General features: G+C 41.9%; 1 protein-coding gene and 1 long non-coding RNA gene across 3 annotated transcripts; one reads left to right on the top strand and one right to left on the bottom strand.

Annotated features, from left to right (window-relative positions):
- Window positions 1-84: 84 nt before the first annotated feature.
- nqo1 (NAD(P)H dehydrogenase, quinone 1) lies at window positions 85-7,609 on the bottom strand. Of its 2 annotated transcripts, none has more exons than XM_063480872.1 (8): window positions 7,359-7,609; window positions 6,007-7,135; window positions 5,863-5,930; window positions 4,845-5,012; window positions 3,563-3,693; window positions 2,499-2,612; window positions 2,121-2,222; window positions 85-717 (listed from the first exon to the last, which is right to left on the bottom strand). In XM_063480872.1, exons 3-8 carry the CDS (start codon window positions 5,864-5,866, stop codon window positions 355-357), a joined length of 882 nt encoding a protein of 293 aa, XP_063336942.1. In that variant the 5' UTR covers window positions 5,867-5,930; window positions 6,007-7,135; window positions 7,359-7,609; the 3' UTR covers window positions 85-354. The 2 variants fall into 2 exon arrangements, with proteins under 2 accessions (XP_063336942.1, XP_063336950.1); XM_063480880.1 differs by lacking the exon at window positions 7,359-7,609 and having other exon boundaries at window positions 6,007-6,108; window positions 6,204-6,252.
- A 6,066-nt stretch (window positions 7,610-13,675) lies between these two features.
- LOC134624018 (uncharacterized) lies at window positions 13,676-15,774 on the top strand. The gene is made up of 4 exons (XR_010093449.1): window positions 13,676-13,762; window positions 14,602-14,650; window positions 14,818-14,880; window positions 15,263-15,774. It is a non-coding gene; the product is annotated as an uncharacterized LOC134624018 (long non-coding RNA).
- Window positions 15,775-16,621: the final 847 nt, after the last annotated feature.

The raw sequence follows: 16,621 nt of genomic DNA, 5'->3' as shown, positions 1-16,621 counted from the left end.
TCTATCTATTGCTGGCTACGGGCAAGGTCTTTGTCAGTAAAATAATTTTTAAAAATCTGAAAATACAAATAAAAGCTGGTGAAATAAACTTTATTTGATTAGGATACATTCACTTTACATCAAGCATATTTTCCTTGATGATTTTTTGAATACATAAAATTTTTATTTCATACATTTCAGTTACACTTTTATCAGATGTATTGCTTCATGTTTATGAAGGCAAAGAATTTTTTTTAGAGTAAAAGCTTTTCTGGGTTCAGATATTATAAAAGAAAATGCTCCTGCACCAAAATAAGTGCTTTAATACAAAGTTTTATTCAAACTTCAGTAAACGTGTCTAAAACCACACGTGAATTACACGGTACGAATGGAGGCATGCGCCTTCTTCCCGTGGCCGCGTTCGTCTTCCGCTGTGGCCGGAGCTCTGGTCTGGTTATCGGGCGGCAGCGGCTTCCCCAGGTGGTGTCCTGTGGAGATGCCGAGAGGCTGCGTCGCTAGTTCCTCCTTCACTTCCGGCCGAAGTGAGAATCCTCCCTGAAAGCTGAGGTCAAAGAGCTCACAGGGGGCAAAGGTCAAAGGATTTTCTGCAAGTAGTCCTTTCAGTCGAGTCCGCCACCCCTCGAGCATCGCGGCTCGTGCAGCTGGGGGACAGTGAGCCGGACTCCAGAAAATCTGAGGAGCCAGAACCTGAAATCCACAGAAGTGCAGAATCCCGTTCTGGAAGAAACAAGAGCAGGTGGAAGGGAGGAAGATTATTCCATAAGCATTCATCTTTGGGTTTGTTATGTGTTATTTGTGTAGCTTTCCGTCTTATGCCCTTCTTTATCAACTTTAATTGTGTTAGGGTTTTGTCTCTGTGCTCAGTCATTTCCTGTTTTATTTTGGTAGCTCTTTATTTCCTTGATTATTTTCACCCGTTTCTTGTTACCTAGCTGTTTTCACTCCAATCATTAACCGTCAGCTGTTGGCCTCCCAGTCTTATCATCATCTGATGCTTGTTCTCATTCACTTCATGGATTTTCTGTATTCTGGGTTCCTGCTTTGAGTCAGTTTTAATTATATGTTTACCTTCAGCTTCTGTTATTTGATAAAAAGAGAGAAACAAAAGTCCCAAAAGAACTTTGAACTTTTGAACTGCACATACCAACAGCTCGGTGACTGGCTCTTATCTCTTTTTTATGTAATCACACCCACATCAGCAGTGTTGCTGCTTTGCAAAGACTCCTGATGCTCAGTTATAGCTTCATATTTTTTTCCTTGGACTTTCCTACTGTAGCTTTGCATGAATAAGAGGCGCTCCTTTATCTTACACTGGGCCCCTCAGCAGTCCACAAATTATTTCTGTTCAGCTCCATGAGCACGAGTAAAAGAGCCTGCCTGTCAGAGGAGGAGGCTGCATGTCTGTTTGTGTCAGCTGATGACGGCGGTAAATGGGCCAACGGATGAGGACAAAGTCAGCTTCAAAACACTGGAGGAGCTTCAGTGGTTTATCACAGTTTTATCAGCCGAGGCATTGAATCACATTTGTACCTTTGTGTGTGCTGCTGCTTGTTAGGATCAGAATAAGATAATCCTTTGGGATCAAATATGCCCCTTCACTACAATAACCATACACATTGAAAAAAAAGAGCTTTGAGGGCCAGGCCCGTCTCTCTGATGCTGTACCACATCCATCAGCTGGTGTGTGACCGAGAGGCTCCAGTGGATTTGATAAAATTGTGACATTTAATGACAGGAATGAAAACAACATCTGTCTCCAACAGGAACATCACAGCTATGATCGATTCCCATTAATCTGCCTCAAACAGGTTTCTGTATGTGAGATTAGGATTACAGTGGATCCTCTGAGTTTTTGTTACTATTCTGCAGTTTGAAGTTTTGAATTCTTTAGTTTGATTTGAGTTTGATTTGTTGCAGCATCACTGAGTCTTTGATTTTCCTCCTAAGAATTTTCTGTTTTGTGTGTTCTGGTTCATGATGTTGCCTTAAAGTTTTGACTTCTCATCTTACTGGATCTCTCTGCAAAGTTGTGCATGCCAATTAATTATATAATTTACTATGCTTGTAGTAAGTTGTGAATTCTTGGTCTTTATTTTGAGTTTATTTCTCGGGTGTCTCACCTGCAGAGGCCACAGGGTGACGTTGATGTCGCCGTTGATGCCGTCAGGCTGAAACATCGTCGGAGCTGCTCCGGTCGTGAATGACAACATGGCTTTTTTATCCTTAGAGGAAATATAACATACAGTTGGATAACCAGACCAAAACACGTCTGCAAAGAAAAGCTCTTTATTTTATCAACAAGTTTTCTAACAATTTTCTAACATATGTACAGAAATTCCTTTGTAGTCTTTTGCTTTTTATGTCTGAAACATGAGCGCATCACCTGACTGTCCCACCTAAATGTAGGTTAAATAGATAAATCCAGACTGATATTAATGGAGTTGGTTATGTTATTTGTTGCATCCTTCTAATGATTGGTGTTCTCTGCTGAAACAGACCTTGAATATCCCGTTATCGTACATCTTTTCCAGGGAGAAAGCGAAGCCCTGTGACAGCACTCTGTCTATCCAGCCCTTCATGATGGCGGGAAAACTGAACCAGTACAAAGGAAACTACAGAAGGAAAAAATTATGTTGTTATTAATACCATTCAGAGTTTTATTATTCTCAGTCATTTTCTAGTTCAACACTCGTTTACATCAAGCATTTCCAAAGACGCAAACATGCCTGTACTAAAAGCTGCAGTTCCTCTAATGTCCAGCAGAGGCAGCAGTGACTCAGTCCTTCCATGTTAAAACGTTACAGCAGAAACAAACATGTTTACAGCCTGGCAGCTGGACTCTGTACATGGAAGAATGTTTCTATAACTCACCTGTTTAAATTGTATTAAGGCTTAAAGTTTGCATTATTAGGGGCGTGGCCTCCCTGACTGACTGACCTCTTTGACACAGGTGGCTGTAGCAGCTAGCCGTCTGCTAGCTTCACCTGAACTGGACCGCTGCACCGTGATTGTGCTGTCGGAGCCTTATGGAGTATTTTCAATGACATCATGTGACCAAAAATATGGCTGCTGTGAGGTCACTGTACTAACAGACTGTCCCAGAAGGCGGAACTCCAGGTTTGGAGAATTTTGAGAATTTTATTTGCAATAGAGATACGACAGCTACTGAGGAAGATGAATTTTATCACCCTGAAAGTCTAAATCCTATTTAAATCTAAATTTATTTCTAAAACCACTTTTACTTCATGTTGCTCAGATGATGGTTTTATTAGTCTGTGTTCTGCTTCACTTTAAATATTCTGACCTTTCATGAATCCGCCTCAGGAATAATCTTTCAGAAGAACAACAACACTCCCGATGAGCAGAGCGATTTAAGGAGCTTGTTGAATTTAGAACACAGAAGCTGAACATTACAAACCATTAAAAATGGAACCGATCTCTGTATTCTCAGGATTATCCAGGATGTGTGCTCACTTGTGTTTGTGGACACGTTGGAGAGGTTACTCATCATGAAATGGGAAGTTTTGACACTCAGTAACTGCAGCTTTAAGTGACCTCTGACCTGGAAGATGATGAGCTCGGCCTCTGTTACTTTGCGCTGCTCAGCTACGATGTCTTCGCTGAGACGGCCCTCCATCCCGGCATGCAGGGTCTCCTCTCCGTACCGGAAATGCTCAGAGTTCCTCACATCACCTGAACACAACACGCTCAGTCAGAATCGCAGTAACAAACTCACTGGGAGGTTTTATCGGTTCACTTTAATTGGGTGTTTTCAAGCCAGAGGCACCTTTTCTATATAAAACAAACCTTTGACTCAGGCTGAGAGTTATTTCACTGATACCCATTAAAGGCCATAATTTATTAACAAGTGTGATGCTTGTGAGGGGAAATAGTCCGGTGTGCAAAAAACTGATCAGCAGCATTTTTTAAAAACTTTCTGTAGAAATTATAACAAAAGCTGTAGCGGCTGGAAAAAGGCAAGTCTCACATAGTCCTGAGAAAACTGAAGAAACCCTGAAACATCCCTTCAGGTCAGCATCTAAGGTCTGAATGCAAAGCTGAGGCAGCAGAGCCGTTTGTTGGGTAGTTTCAAAGTGTTTGATGAGGTGATGAAGGCGAGGTTAGCCTTCATCTACCAGTCCAATCATTAAAAGTTCTGATGATAGTTCAGGTGGCACAGGGGCTGTTTTTCACCAGGAGACGTGTCTTAAAGTTTCAGCTTCCTCTTTGGTGTCCACTGCACACAGAAGATGTGTCACCGTGTGGAGCTGCAGGGCATTTCAGCCCAGAGCATGCCCAGTCTGAGCACTACAGCATTAAAGAGCAGACTACAGCAGACAAAGAAATGATTAGCCTGCAAATCAGACCAAGGTATGTTTCATTCACTTTACATATTTACACAGATTTGATGGTGAGGATACACACTACTACTATATGAGGAGGAGGTGAGGTGATGGACCACAAACTGAGAGACACACAGAGCAGCATTAAAGCTTGAGTTGGTGTTTTCCCAGGATTTGCTGACAATGAGAAAGATGAAGCTCGGCTCAAAACGTCCCCAAAGACACAAAACAACAAAGAATAAATATGTCAGATGAACACAGACGCAGAAGAAGCACAAAAAAGGCCAAAAACTGACTGATAGATGCAACGTGAGCTCAGAGAAACACGCCTGCAGTCATCTCTGTCTCTCAGCATCTGAAGTCATAAAAGTTTGAATGTGCAAATATGATGAGCTCCCACACTCTGCTCTGATTTCAAAATAAAAAGATGAAAAAACTGTAAAGCACTGATGATGAAACAAGCAATAATGTGTGTGTGTGTTCCCAGTGTGGGGGGGTCACCGATGATGTCATCCCGTGTGGCACTGGCTTTGAAGTTCATGGCGTACAGGTCAGACACGGCGACCTCGTATCCCTGCAGCTTCAGCTCCTGCAGCGCCACGTCTCGAGCCGCCGCGTTGAACGAAGCCGGACTCTGGTGGGCGTAAACGATCAGAGCTGTCTTCTGAGCTGACACACACACACACAGACACACAGAGACACACACACACACAGACACACACAGAAACACACACACAGAGCTGTTAAACCTTGAGGCTGAAATCAAGTTTGATGAGTTTCTTTGTTGCTCAAAATATGAAAACTGGAACAAACTAATGAAAAAAATGAAAAGAGTTCAAATTTAAATCTGGATGTTTATCAGAAACATTTCCTCTTCAACAGTAAACACAGACGTACAGCTCGTCTGACACAATCGAGCTTTAAATAGTGTTTCTAAATACAAAATACAGGAAGCAGGAAGTCCTGTAAATGACCTTCAGAAGGTGAAACTAGAAACGTTTGAGTCACAGCAGGCTGACCGCAGGATTTCAGTGGTTTCTTTTATTATAAATTGCTCCTCGTCCATCTAGATATAAGAACAAAAACACATTCCTTTGTTCTGTTTTTGGCTTATTATTTTATTTCACAGCTTCAGAAGTCCGAGAGAAAAAAACAAGAAGCCTCCAATTTTGTTTTTCCTTCCACTTTAACCAATAAGCAAATGTGAGAACACCCAGTGTGGGGTGTATTCATTCATTACTCTATTTAATATTCCTACAGTGATCCATTATCGACAAACCTGAAAATCTTTCTTAATCTGAGGTCACTGTTTTTACAGTTCTGAGAGCAAACTTTATGAAAAAAAAATGTACCGGTTTATAGTCTGATTTTAAAAATTACAAATATTTAGAAATATAAAGAAAGATATAAACCTGAGGTTTGTTTGGGAGCTGTGTGGATGCACACGGTCTGCCCACACGACGCTCAGCAGTTTATAGATTTATTTCTCAGATTTTTAACAATGAGCGCAGAAACTTACCCATGCTGCGTCTGCTGGACCCGTCGGCACAGGAGACCGGGTTCTCGGGGCTTCTTATAGGCCCGCGGCTTTGTTAGCGTGAGAAACACGGTTAGATCAGATGTCAGGATAGAACAAACCTGTCTGAGAGTCACAACAACATACCGTGGGGACAAACTGCTATCAGAGTGCAGGGCCGGTTCAGCGGAGTGCTTTGAGAGGGAGGAGTGTTGTGTAGACTCAGCGGTGGAGCAATAACATTGTTTTCTTTTGGCGTGGAAAAGAATGTTTGGGTCACTTTCAAAGGATTATCCTGCAGGGTCACGTGGTTTAATGCACGCTTTAATCCCGCTTCATTTCACCTTGTTGGAAGAAAAGTGGACGAAGGCGTCAGTTTGAGCAAAGCCTGATCCGTGCAGTCAGTGTCTCCAGTTTGTCTGCACACAGACTCTCATGACTGACAGCAGAGTGGACTTTCACACAGGTCACAGACGATTACAAAATCACATAATGGTGACATGATGAAGAAAGAGGGGAAACAATTAAATATGAGGCCTTTTTTATTTTGATTTTGATCTCACACAGTCCACAGGACTTTAATCAGCCAGCCAAGCAAAAAATAAAACAACAAAAAAAAGATGAAGTGGAAGCAAAAAATTATAATGATAAAGTCCAAAAACAGGCTGGACATGAAAACAGCCAACGCCAACCAGGAAACCACAAGAACACCAAGAACAGGAAGACCTCACACAAAGAAAAAGGAAAGAAGGAAACCTGCAGCGAGCAGCAACGCGACACAGCGTGAGGGGAGCAGGCGGGAAATCAGCTGATACTGAGGGACAACGGTGAGGCTTTCTTACTCAGCTAACATCTAACATCATGCTCGTAAACTGTCAGTACGAACCACGGCAGTGAGAAACAGCTTCTAATAGCATTATTATCCCTTTGATCTAAAAGGGCAAAGGTCAGAGGTCAAAGTCTGATCAGGATCCCCTGAAAGCTTTTCCACCTATCGTGTTTACAGACGCTCAAACGCTACAAAAACCATAACGTCCTTGGCTGAGGTAAGTAGGAATCAACGAAGAAACCCAAAAACCATCGAGATTCACTGCTTAAAGGTGCAGTAGGCACCAAGTTTAAGTCACTTCCATCAGACAGGCACCGGGACCAGGACCGGGACCAGGACCAGAACGAGGACCGGGACCGGGACCAGAACGAGGACCGGGACCAGAACGAGGACTGGGACCAGAACGAGGACCGGGACCGGGACCGGGACCAGAACGAGGACCGGGACCTGTAAACAGCTTTGTAAAGTGAGACATGTTTGGAGGCAATCCCAAGAAAACATCTTTCACCCCTGAGGTTGTGTGCTGCAGCTAAACTTAGAGGCCGTCAGTTTATCTGTGTGTGTGTGTGTGTGTGTGTGTGTGTTTATCTGTGTATGTGTGTATATGTCATGGACGCTGGTCATACCTGGAAAGCTCATCTGTAACCTTGGAAAAACTCAACACACTCACCTGCCTGGCCTCCTGCTCATCGTTCTCCTCCTGGACTCTCTTGGAACTCTGGATCGGATCTCCTGCTACTCCCACTGCTCTCACCTTGCCCGGACACTCGAGCCTGCATCTGAGTCCTGATTGGATAAGGCATAGACAGGAAGGAAAAAGTGATGATGCAATGTTCCCTCTAAGCTGCGCACGTGCGCAATTGCGCACTGCTGGCACGGTCTCTGCGCAAAGAGAATCTGCGTTGCGCACAAAAAAAAATCTAACCTGAATTGAAATTAAAATTAATACTTCAACAATCCTGTTTTGCAGTGTTAGTCAGTAAGTGACTGGCTGTTCCCATATGGGATTAGAACGATGCCACCTTATCCCATAGTCCAGCCAATAATGCGATTCACATTCGTATATATGCAGCCAATCAACGTGGTTGACAGGCTATGACAGCGTCCTTATGCGCTGACACCGGTGTTTTAGCTAGCAAAGCGGCGTGGCTGATGTGGAGTGAAGCCACGTTAATGACAACGTGTACAACCATTGGAGATGTGAGCAGGACAGACGGAACAACTGACGGAAAAAGTGTGGACTTTATACCAGTTTTTAAATTGTGTTGATCGGCCACGTAAAACCAGAGTTATGATAAAAATATCTGCAATGTTTGGTTTTCTTCCTGAATACTATCGTTGTTTATATTTACTGCGGGAAGAAACGGTAAAAACGGCGTTTTATAAGGAAAAAGGCTCGAAAGCCTGTGAGAAAAAACAAACCCCACCCCCTCTGCCTTTCCTATTCGTCCAAAAATGTACCATGTCGACCAATCAAAAAATGATATGGCAACGTGACATCTAGTTGTTAAGAAACTTGGGGAAGTTTTAGGAGTGACGGTGTTTTGAGATGTGAGAGATTTGAGACGTTTAGCGCAAATCTTGTGTAGTTAGTGTGTAGTGTAGTCAATAGTTTTGTTGTGTGTGTCAGAACAATGAGGCGACTGCTGAATGTTACAGGTGTTACAGCAGTGATACATCTGCTGTTGTCAGGCCTGCAGGTATCAGGCTGTTGTTCTCCTTTATCTCATAGTGGACAGAAATTATTTTTTGGAGAGGCACAAATAATTTGTGTGGCATCAAATTTGATGCAGAACAGCTGATTGTTCTGTGAATAGTTTGAAATGTTTATTTAAAAAAACGCCTTGGGTGCATTTAAAAAAATAGCTGCAAAAAACTTTGTTTGCCAAACTGAGTTACTTTTTTGAAGAAGTAACTATATAATTAATTGCCCAACATTGGTCATTATATACTGTATTTTGCAGACAAAAAAAAAAAAAAAGAAAGTTGTGTTTTCGAAATTGGAGTTCAAGTTATTTTTACTTCCAGTAGTGTTAACATACTACACAGATCAATGACTAGATTTTTTTTAAAATTTTCATTGTAAGTGGGCTAAAGCAGTTAATTAAAAGTAGTCTAACATAAATGTAAATGCTGTAATTTGATTATTTTAATAAACCATGTAACTTGGATGGATTAGATGCTGGCGTGACCACAGTGCACACGTCTGATGTCGCTCACAGTGGTCCAAGGGACCGCTCAGGGAGTTTGTGTGTTCGCTCAGACACATGAAAAATTAGAGGGAACATTGATTATTAGTACAAATGGAAGAAGGTGATAGACTTGGATAAGTTTAGCTTCTTCCTACTCCTTTTTGAATATGTTACCATATTAATTATGACTATTCTGCTCTCCTTATGTTTTGCTTTGATAATTTTTTTTCATTTTCTTTCTGTATTATTTTAAAAGAAAATAAAGGCGTACAATTCCAGCTCCAGATAAATTCAAGATGTAAGCAAGTTATGTTTCTGTAAAATATTCAGCGTGTCTGCATTAACCTGTCTTTTCCATATCTATCAGATGTGACCTTTATCTGAATGATCCTGAGGTGGATCCCCGACACGCTAATCGCACGCTACAGTTCAGGCTCAGCAGGCTGCACTATCATAGGAATGCTACCTGCACACCTGTGTCACCTGCTGTTCACCTGATTGGACCTTCAGATAAGAGTGTGCTTTACACGCTGATGTGCAAACTGTGAATGCAGCTCTTCCAGGAATGAAGCGCAGCAGTGCTACATGCCTTTCAAACACACAACCAGATGGTGCAGTCTGCTCTTCTGCACCAGCGCGTCTCACAAACAGCAGTGAAACATCACAGTTTGATCCAGTGTGAACAGCAGCCAGTTGTTCAGCTGGTGCTGAACTTGTTCTCTGGGTTAAAAACATCACAGCTGCTGCTGCCGGATCTCTGAGCACCTCAATGCTTCTGGACTCAAACCTGTAACTCCATCTCATTCATACGGAGTGAGCTCTGGGGCTATGAGGTACACGCTGAAGTGCCAAAACCTGCAGTTCCTCTAACGTCCAGCAGAGGCTCCAGCAGTCACTCCCCTTCATAAGAACTCTGCAGGGCGGGGGGTTTAGATTCACCAGTGTGGGTCGGCTGAAGGGAAATGGCAGTTTTGGTGAAACTTGAGACGATGAAAGTGTATTCACGCCATGTCTGTGCTGCCTCTGTCAGCGGTGACCACGAACTGAGAAGAACTGAGAAGAACCGAGCCGGGGCCTTCAGTGTAAGTTTTGCATGTTCTCCCTGCGCCTGCAGGTTTCCCTCCACAGTCTAAAGACTCACGCGTTAGTTTGATTCTACGCTGGCCATGTGACCTGCTGTATGAGTGTGCGGTCAGAGCACCCCATGCAGTTCAAAGTGCTCCCATTGGTCAGTAAGAGGTCATAAGATTAGAAATGCACCTGAGCTGTGGATGTTTTTCTGATGAGGCAGTGAAGACTGTGTGTAATTGTGCTAATTCTGTTTTAATAAAATATATTTACTGTCATGTTATTATGTCCTGTGTGTCTAAGCTAACACAGGACAAACTCTGCACAGTAAAAAAGTCTGAAGGACTTTATGCACTTATTTTACCGTTTTTCACCAGACATTGAATTTGACCATTTACCAATTATAGAAACCCTAGAAAGTTACCAGAGATTTTACAGTGTGTGATAACAGACGTTTTTCTCCTGAATCGAGTGTTGTAAAATGAGGAAAAATGCTCTCTCTGCTTTCCAAAAACATTAATTAAGCTTTACTCATTCATTTATTGATGTCAGAAAAATAGTCTAAATAGACCTCTGGTTTAAAATCTGCTGTAGAAATGTATCCTGAAAATATATTTAATATTTTTATTTTATCATCAGAACATCGTCAGAGGGTTGCTGTCAGATTTACAGGAACATTACTGAGATGGCTGCTGTAGCACATTTAAGACCAAACACCTGCAACAGTAACGAGAACCTTACCAGTGACTGGAAAGCGTTAACGATGGATAATAGATCGATTTTAATGGTAAAAAAAATCCTCATGAAAAAAACTCTGCAGATGTTTTTCACGTCTTTTCTCAGGTGTACTCCGCATCAGACTAATTATGTATCTGTGACTTGATGCCATCCAGCTCAGGTGAGCCAGCTTCAAATCCAGGTGAGCAGCAGCCTGAGAGGAACAGAGATTTAAAGAGCGCAGCTCTAAGTCTGATCCCACCGTGTCCCTCGATCTCATAATTTCCTCTAACATCACGAGCGCCCATTCACAGGGAAAACTGTCACCTGTCGCTGCACTGCAGCAAAGGAAGGAAACACTGCAGCATCAGTAAGATAACATCCTGCTCTGGTCTGTGTGAAATATCCACAGGACTCCTCACATTCATCATACCTGCTGCCCTCTGCTGTCCTGATGCTCGTCTGTGACTTCAAGGTTTGGCATCGTGCTGGATTTTATTTCTTCTTATAATCACAAAAACTGAAGCTACGCAAAAATCATTTTTTATTTTACCAGGAAGTTTCACTGAGAACAAATCTCTGTGGCTGAGGAAGCAGCAGGCGGCGTGCAACAAACACATCAAATTCAGTAAAAACACAGCAAGAACTTTGGGATCAATACTTGGAACCTTTGTCTGCCTCTGAGTCTCTATTTGAGTCTTTTAAATAGTTAATTATGACAAGTCTCCCTCACCAAATTCTTTATGATGCATATGTGTGTATATGTATGTGTGTGTGTATGTGATTGTATATGAGTGTGTGTGTGTCATGGTAGAAGAGAGTGTCTGGGGATTTTGCAGCTGCAGTCGGTGTTTTTCCTGTGTCTGCCCTCGTGGGTGGAGTCCCTGGTGTCTCACCTGAGTTCCATCCACGGTTCATCAGCAGAAGGTTCTTGAGGCCAGCGCTGTCCTCCACTCTCCACCAGTTTGTCAGCTACGTTCTGGTGGTAACTAGGCCTTCATGTACCTTGTTTCTGTGATTGAGTCCTTGTGTTTAATCTTGTTTCCCTGTTCCTTAGTTAGTGGTCACATCTCCAGACCCATCCACTGCTGAAGCTTCTATCGGATCTGGTCATACCTGGAAAGATGGGGTGGAGCCACCACAGGAACCCACACTGTGCATCACTGCAGTGTTCATGTGTTCAGCTGCTGATGCAGAAAATGTAGAAATGCTTTAATATTTGAATCCAGGGCGGGTCCAAACTTTTAGGGGGGCTCAGTTTCCAATCATAATGTCATGCATGCAGTGCCTTGTAATTAATATTAATGAGATATGCTGTTTGCAAATCTCAGTTCAACTGGAAAAACATCACAATGTTACATTCAAAAGCCACCTAACGTGTTGGATGACCTCTTGTAGTGTCTAAGAATAATTCAGAGGGAATAATCAGAGATTTCAATCTAATCCACCGTTTTAGGGCGGAGCCTGTAGTTATCAAACCCGAGGCAAAGACTCAGCCCTCGAGGCCTGGAGTTCGACACCTGTGTGCTGGAGGGTGTAGGGAGCCATGGCCCCGTCCCCCAGGGCATGAAGCATGCATGGAGGAGATCCAGGCCCCAGACATCCAGAGGCCCCAGAGTGCGAGAGCCCAAGGAGGACCACCGGAGGGGCATCTGTGCCACCCACCTGGGAAGCTGGGGAGCTGAGGAGAGCCGCAGAGGAGGAGTCAGCCAGCAGCCACGGAGCAGAAACCAGACGGGGCTGCAGTGGCGTGCCCGTGGGCTCTGCCAGCAGCCAGCTGTGCCAGAGTGTTATTGTAACATGTTATTGTTAATACTATTTATGGTTGTTTTTAGGGGTGCTCTGATGAAGCTAGTCTATGTTTGAATCTCGCTCTGCTCCACAGACCTCAGAGTCCAAAGAGACACTCAAATATTTAGAAAAATCACAGGGCTTTGCTGACAGTGGTGAACAAACACATGGAATCAATCATTCAGGGGGAGGGGCGTCCGAATTACGCAGTCTTATTGCACCACAACAGTTTATAGTCTCAAGCAGGTCCAAAAGCAAAAGCCAGATTCTAAGCCAAGCTGACAGCTGAAGTAAGGCCAATATCAGCCCAAAGTCAAGCCCACGTCTGAAAGAGGTCTAAAATAAAGCTGAAAATCAAGTCAAACACCAGCTAGACTGCCATGTGTGATAAGGGCCCATACCAGGCTGAAAGCTGCAAAACTGCAGGGTCAAATAATGATATCCCTGCCACTGGTCTAAAATCCAGTCCAGAGGCCCAGCGTCAGGCTGATTGTTCCCCAAACAGCTCTCATTGTTAATTTTGACAAGTAAAAAATTATTTTTCTTTTAGTAATTAAAAAACTAATCAGGAGAGCTAAACATTCCCAAAACGTTAAAGTGATTTTACCTGCAGCCCTACCTGTCCAGGGTGTGCCCCGCCCCTCACCCAGTGATAGCCGGGCAAGCAAACGTGAAGATTTTTAGAGGACGCCCAGTATGGTGTCCAGTGTTTGAAGCCAGCACAGAGCCGAGGTTTGAGCTTTTTGGCTCTTATCATTTTATTTTTTACTGGAATCGTAAAAAAGATTCCAGCTGAAAGTTAGGTTTCATTAGCGACATAGCTAGGCATTTTAATACTTGGAATAATTTGTAAAAATTTTAATTTCTTTGGTCCTTAATAGCAGAAATCAGGCTGTGTCAGAGGTCCAGCAGCCGACAGCACTAAACACACGGTACACTGTAAAATGTAATATTGTGTTTAATTAAAAATATTAAATAGGCTGAACTCAATTTTTATCAATTTGTTATTAGAACTCAATTTAAATAAGTTACCAATACTTTTTATGCAAAAACGCTGATAAACTCGATTAATTTGAATTGTCCTAACTTAGAAAAACTAAGTAAGCTGGAAGTTTTGCTTCTCTGTGCGGAAGGATGAAAGATGTGTTTTGAAAATGCCACATGACTACCGTCCTCCTCCCTCGCGGATCAGTCCGCATGTTCACGGTGCATTTGTTATGGAACATTTTGAGCAAACCTGGAGAAGCTTCAGCTCAAGATATTATTGTTGTCATTGCTGTGGATCTTTACCTGATACACTGACTTGGTGAGTAAATGTTTACTCTTATTCAAACTGATTGTGTGGCTTCTCTTAGTTTAGCACCAGGTTTTAAATCTTGCTAGCTAGTTAGTGTTAGCCTAGCGTTGCTGCTGCCGCTGTGCTCATGTTACTTAAAAATTAACACCACAGCCTTAAAAACCTTACATAAAACTATGTCGGTGAAATTTTCTGTTGATCGTTTGAAATAAATAAGCGAGATAAGAGCCCAGACAAAATTCTTTGGGAGGTGCAGCCGTTAGGAGTGGGATAGGTGTGGGGGGTGGATAACAGAGCTCTCCGAAAACGTGGAAGCACTTTTGCAAATATGTGATATTTTGATAAATTAAGTAGATATTTGAGCATTACACAGCTACATTCTCGCCTGAAAATATCTTAAAAGGTTATTTTGTGACCCAGAAAGGGTAGTCTGGTGAAAAAGAGGATCGCATTTGTCGGCCACGGTTGTCGGAGCCTGTGTGTACTTGTAAGCGCGGCAATGGCGGAGGAGCGCGGCTAAAAAACTTATTACTTTTTCTGGGTCACAAAATAAACTTTTAAGATATTTTCAGGCGAGAATGTAGCTGTGTAAATTTCAAATATCTGCTCGATTTATCAAGACATCACATATTTGCAAAAATGCTCCGACGTTTTCGGAGACGTCTATTTTTTCATGCTTTGTGGCAGCTTTTGAACATCTGTGGCATCTATTAATGTCAAATCTAGCCTTTATTTAACAACATAAGCAAACTCTATGTTACAATGATTGCACAGCCATTAAGGATCAAATCAGTTTCTGAAAAATGTTCTGTTTTTTCTCCCTCTGCTTGCTTCTTACTGTCTTTGAGGCTCGGGACCAGCACTCCTGTTGTTGGACAGAAAGACATCAACTCAGTGGTAAGTATTTTGGTTTTCCAATATATTAGCAACTGTCATGACATTTATATTAATCAGGCTGAACTTTAATCATACTTTAGATCAGCCTGTTTTACTTATTGTTTTATTTGTGCTTTGGTTTGGGGAAGTTGTTTCTTTACTGATCTTTTCCTGTCTTCTGTTATTAGACTTGAGATATGACTGCACTATGCTGTTGCTGTGACTCCAGTTAATTCTACAAGACATGCTGTGTAAGTAAACAAACAACAACAGTTTGGTCTGCATTTCTTCAAACTTAGTTTAGAGGGTCTACACTGTATATAGTGAAGTCTGCAAGTTTTCTAACAGCAAAATTTGTTTTGTGCCTAAATCATTTTGCACATCATTAGAATGAAAGTTATTGGCCATGTTTGCATAGCCCTTTTTAAAATGATGCTTTCATGACATTATTGTATGTTGCGTGGTGGTCACGGCTATCCAGACTGACAATTGAGACATTGAATGTCACCTCTCCGGTGGGGAGGGAGCCTGAGATTGTCTAAATTGGAGTCTGTTTTATACCAAATGCAGAAAAAAATGTTTTAAGAAAGCAATTAAGTTCATGTTCCAAAAAATATGATTGTTTGCTTGCAGGACAACAGGAGAGATGAGTCCTCCATCACAGATGGTGTGGTCAGTGAAGATGGTCGCCTGCAGGTTCAAGCTCATTGCATCTCCAACCCACATCCACTGCCACTGTACTTAAGGGAAGTTAAAGACTTTCTTCTGCACCTACATTTGGATCACCTGGATCCATGACAGTCATTCAGGCAGTAATGCCTGGACTGGAAACAAGCCATCCTTAAAATATTACAACATTCCAGCTCCTGTGTTGGAATGAAAAACAAATGTGTTGTTTGAATTAGAGACTGCACTTGTGACAGAACAACAAATATTTTATTTTGATTATATAAGTAATGTAAGTACAAAACAAACTTGTGGTAGGCCTAAACTTATTTTCAGAATAATTACATCTGAGACTTTGTTTCTTTGTAAGATTATAACAGTGATGGCAACATAATTGTTTGTTGTTCAGCAGAACAGTGTCCAGTATGTTGGCTGTTGTACTTTGTTGTGTTTGAAAATAAAAGTTGGGCTCATTTTAACATCATTACAAAAATTGTTGTTAATTATTTTTAATCATATTCATGGTACCACAAATTTTTTTCATTTAGTTGAACTTGAAATGTTTGTCAGTAGGTAAACAATTAGTATTGTCAGAAAGTCAGAAATATCAAGTTATTCTTAATGCTGCAGACTTGCAATGTATAAGTTGTCCTAACAGTCATCTTAAGTAAGCTTTACTTAGTTTTTTTGAGGCAACGAGTTTCCATAATTTTTTTGAGTTCTGGGAACTAACAAGGCTGTACAGTGTACTCAAAATGAGTAAGTTGTCCTAACTTGGTCATCTTACGTAAACTTGATCCAATTTTTTTGAGTTCTGGGAACAAATGAGCTTGTACAGAGTACTCAAAATAAATACGTTGTCCTAACTTAGTCATTTTTAGCTAAGCTTTACTCAATTTTTTTGAGGCAACGAGTTTCCATAATTTTTTTGAGTTCTGGGAACTAATTAGATTTTACAGTGTAGACTGGTGCATAATGAACACAGGCAACATTGCACACTGCAGCACAAAACAGATCTTTGATGGTAAACTGGTCTGGAAGTACACAGGGAGCTGTCCAGAAGGGCGATTTTATCACAGTGGAAGTAAAACAGCCAAAGCAAGGGGGAATTCATGACGATGTTTTCAAATGTGAAGTGTAGTTTGAATCTTTTGTTGCTGGTTCGGTGAGTTTTGGTTGGAGTGATGAAACCTGCAGCTTCAGAATCTGAGATGTCGGCTTTCAGCACAGACGGCGTGTCCGTGTACACTTTGTGTTTACATGTTTTGGTGGAATCTGTTTACCTGCTTGCTAATCGTTTGGTGGTTGTTGAAATGGTTTTGTGGG

This window comes from Pelmatolapia mariae, linkage group LG1, assembly GCF_036321145.2.
Source record: "Pelmatolapia mariae isolate MD_Pm_ZW linkage group LG1, Pm_UMD_F_2, whole genome shotgun sequence".
Lineage (NCBI taxonomy): Eukaryota > Metazoa > Chordata > Actinopteri > Cichliformes > Cichlidae > Pelmatolapia > Pelmatolapia mariae.
Note: the sequence above shows the minus strand (reverse complement) of the source record. Positions and strands in the feature narration are given on the sequence as shown.

Excerpts from the sequence above, each read along its gene's own strand:
- nqo1 (XM_063480872.1), bottom strand. Across the intron at positions 2,613-3,562 it reads CCGAGCTCATCATCTTCCAG|TTTCCTTTGTACTGGTTCAG; the intron begins GTCAGAGGTCAC and ends TTCCTTCTGTAG. Across the intron at positions 2,223-2,498 it reads ACGATAACGGGATATTCAAG|GATAAAAAAGCCATGTTGTC; the intron begins GTCTGTTTCAGC and ends ATTTCCTCTAAG.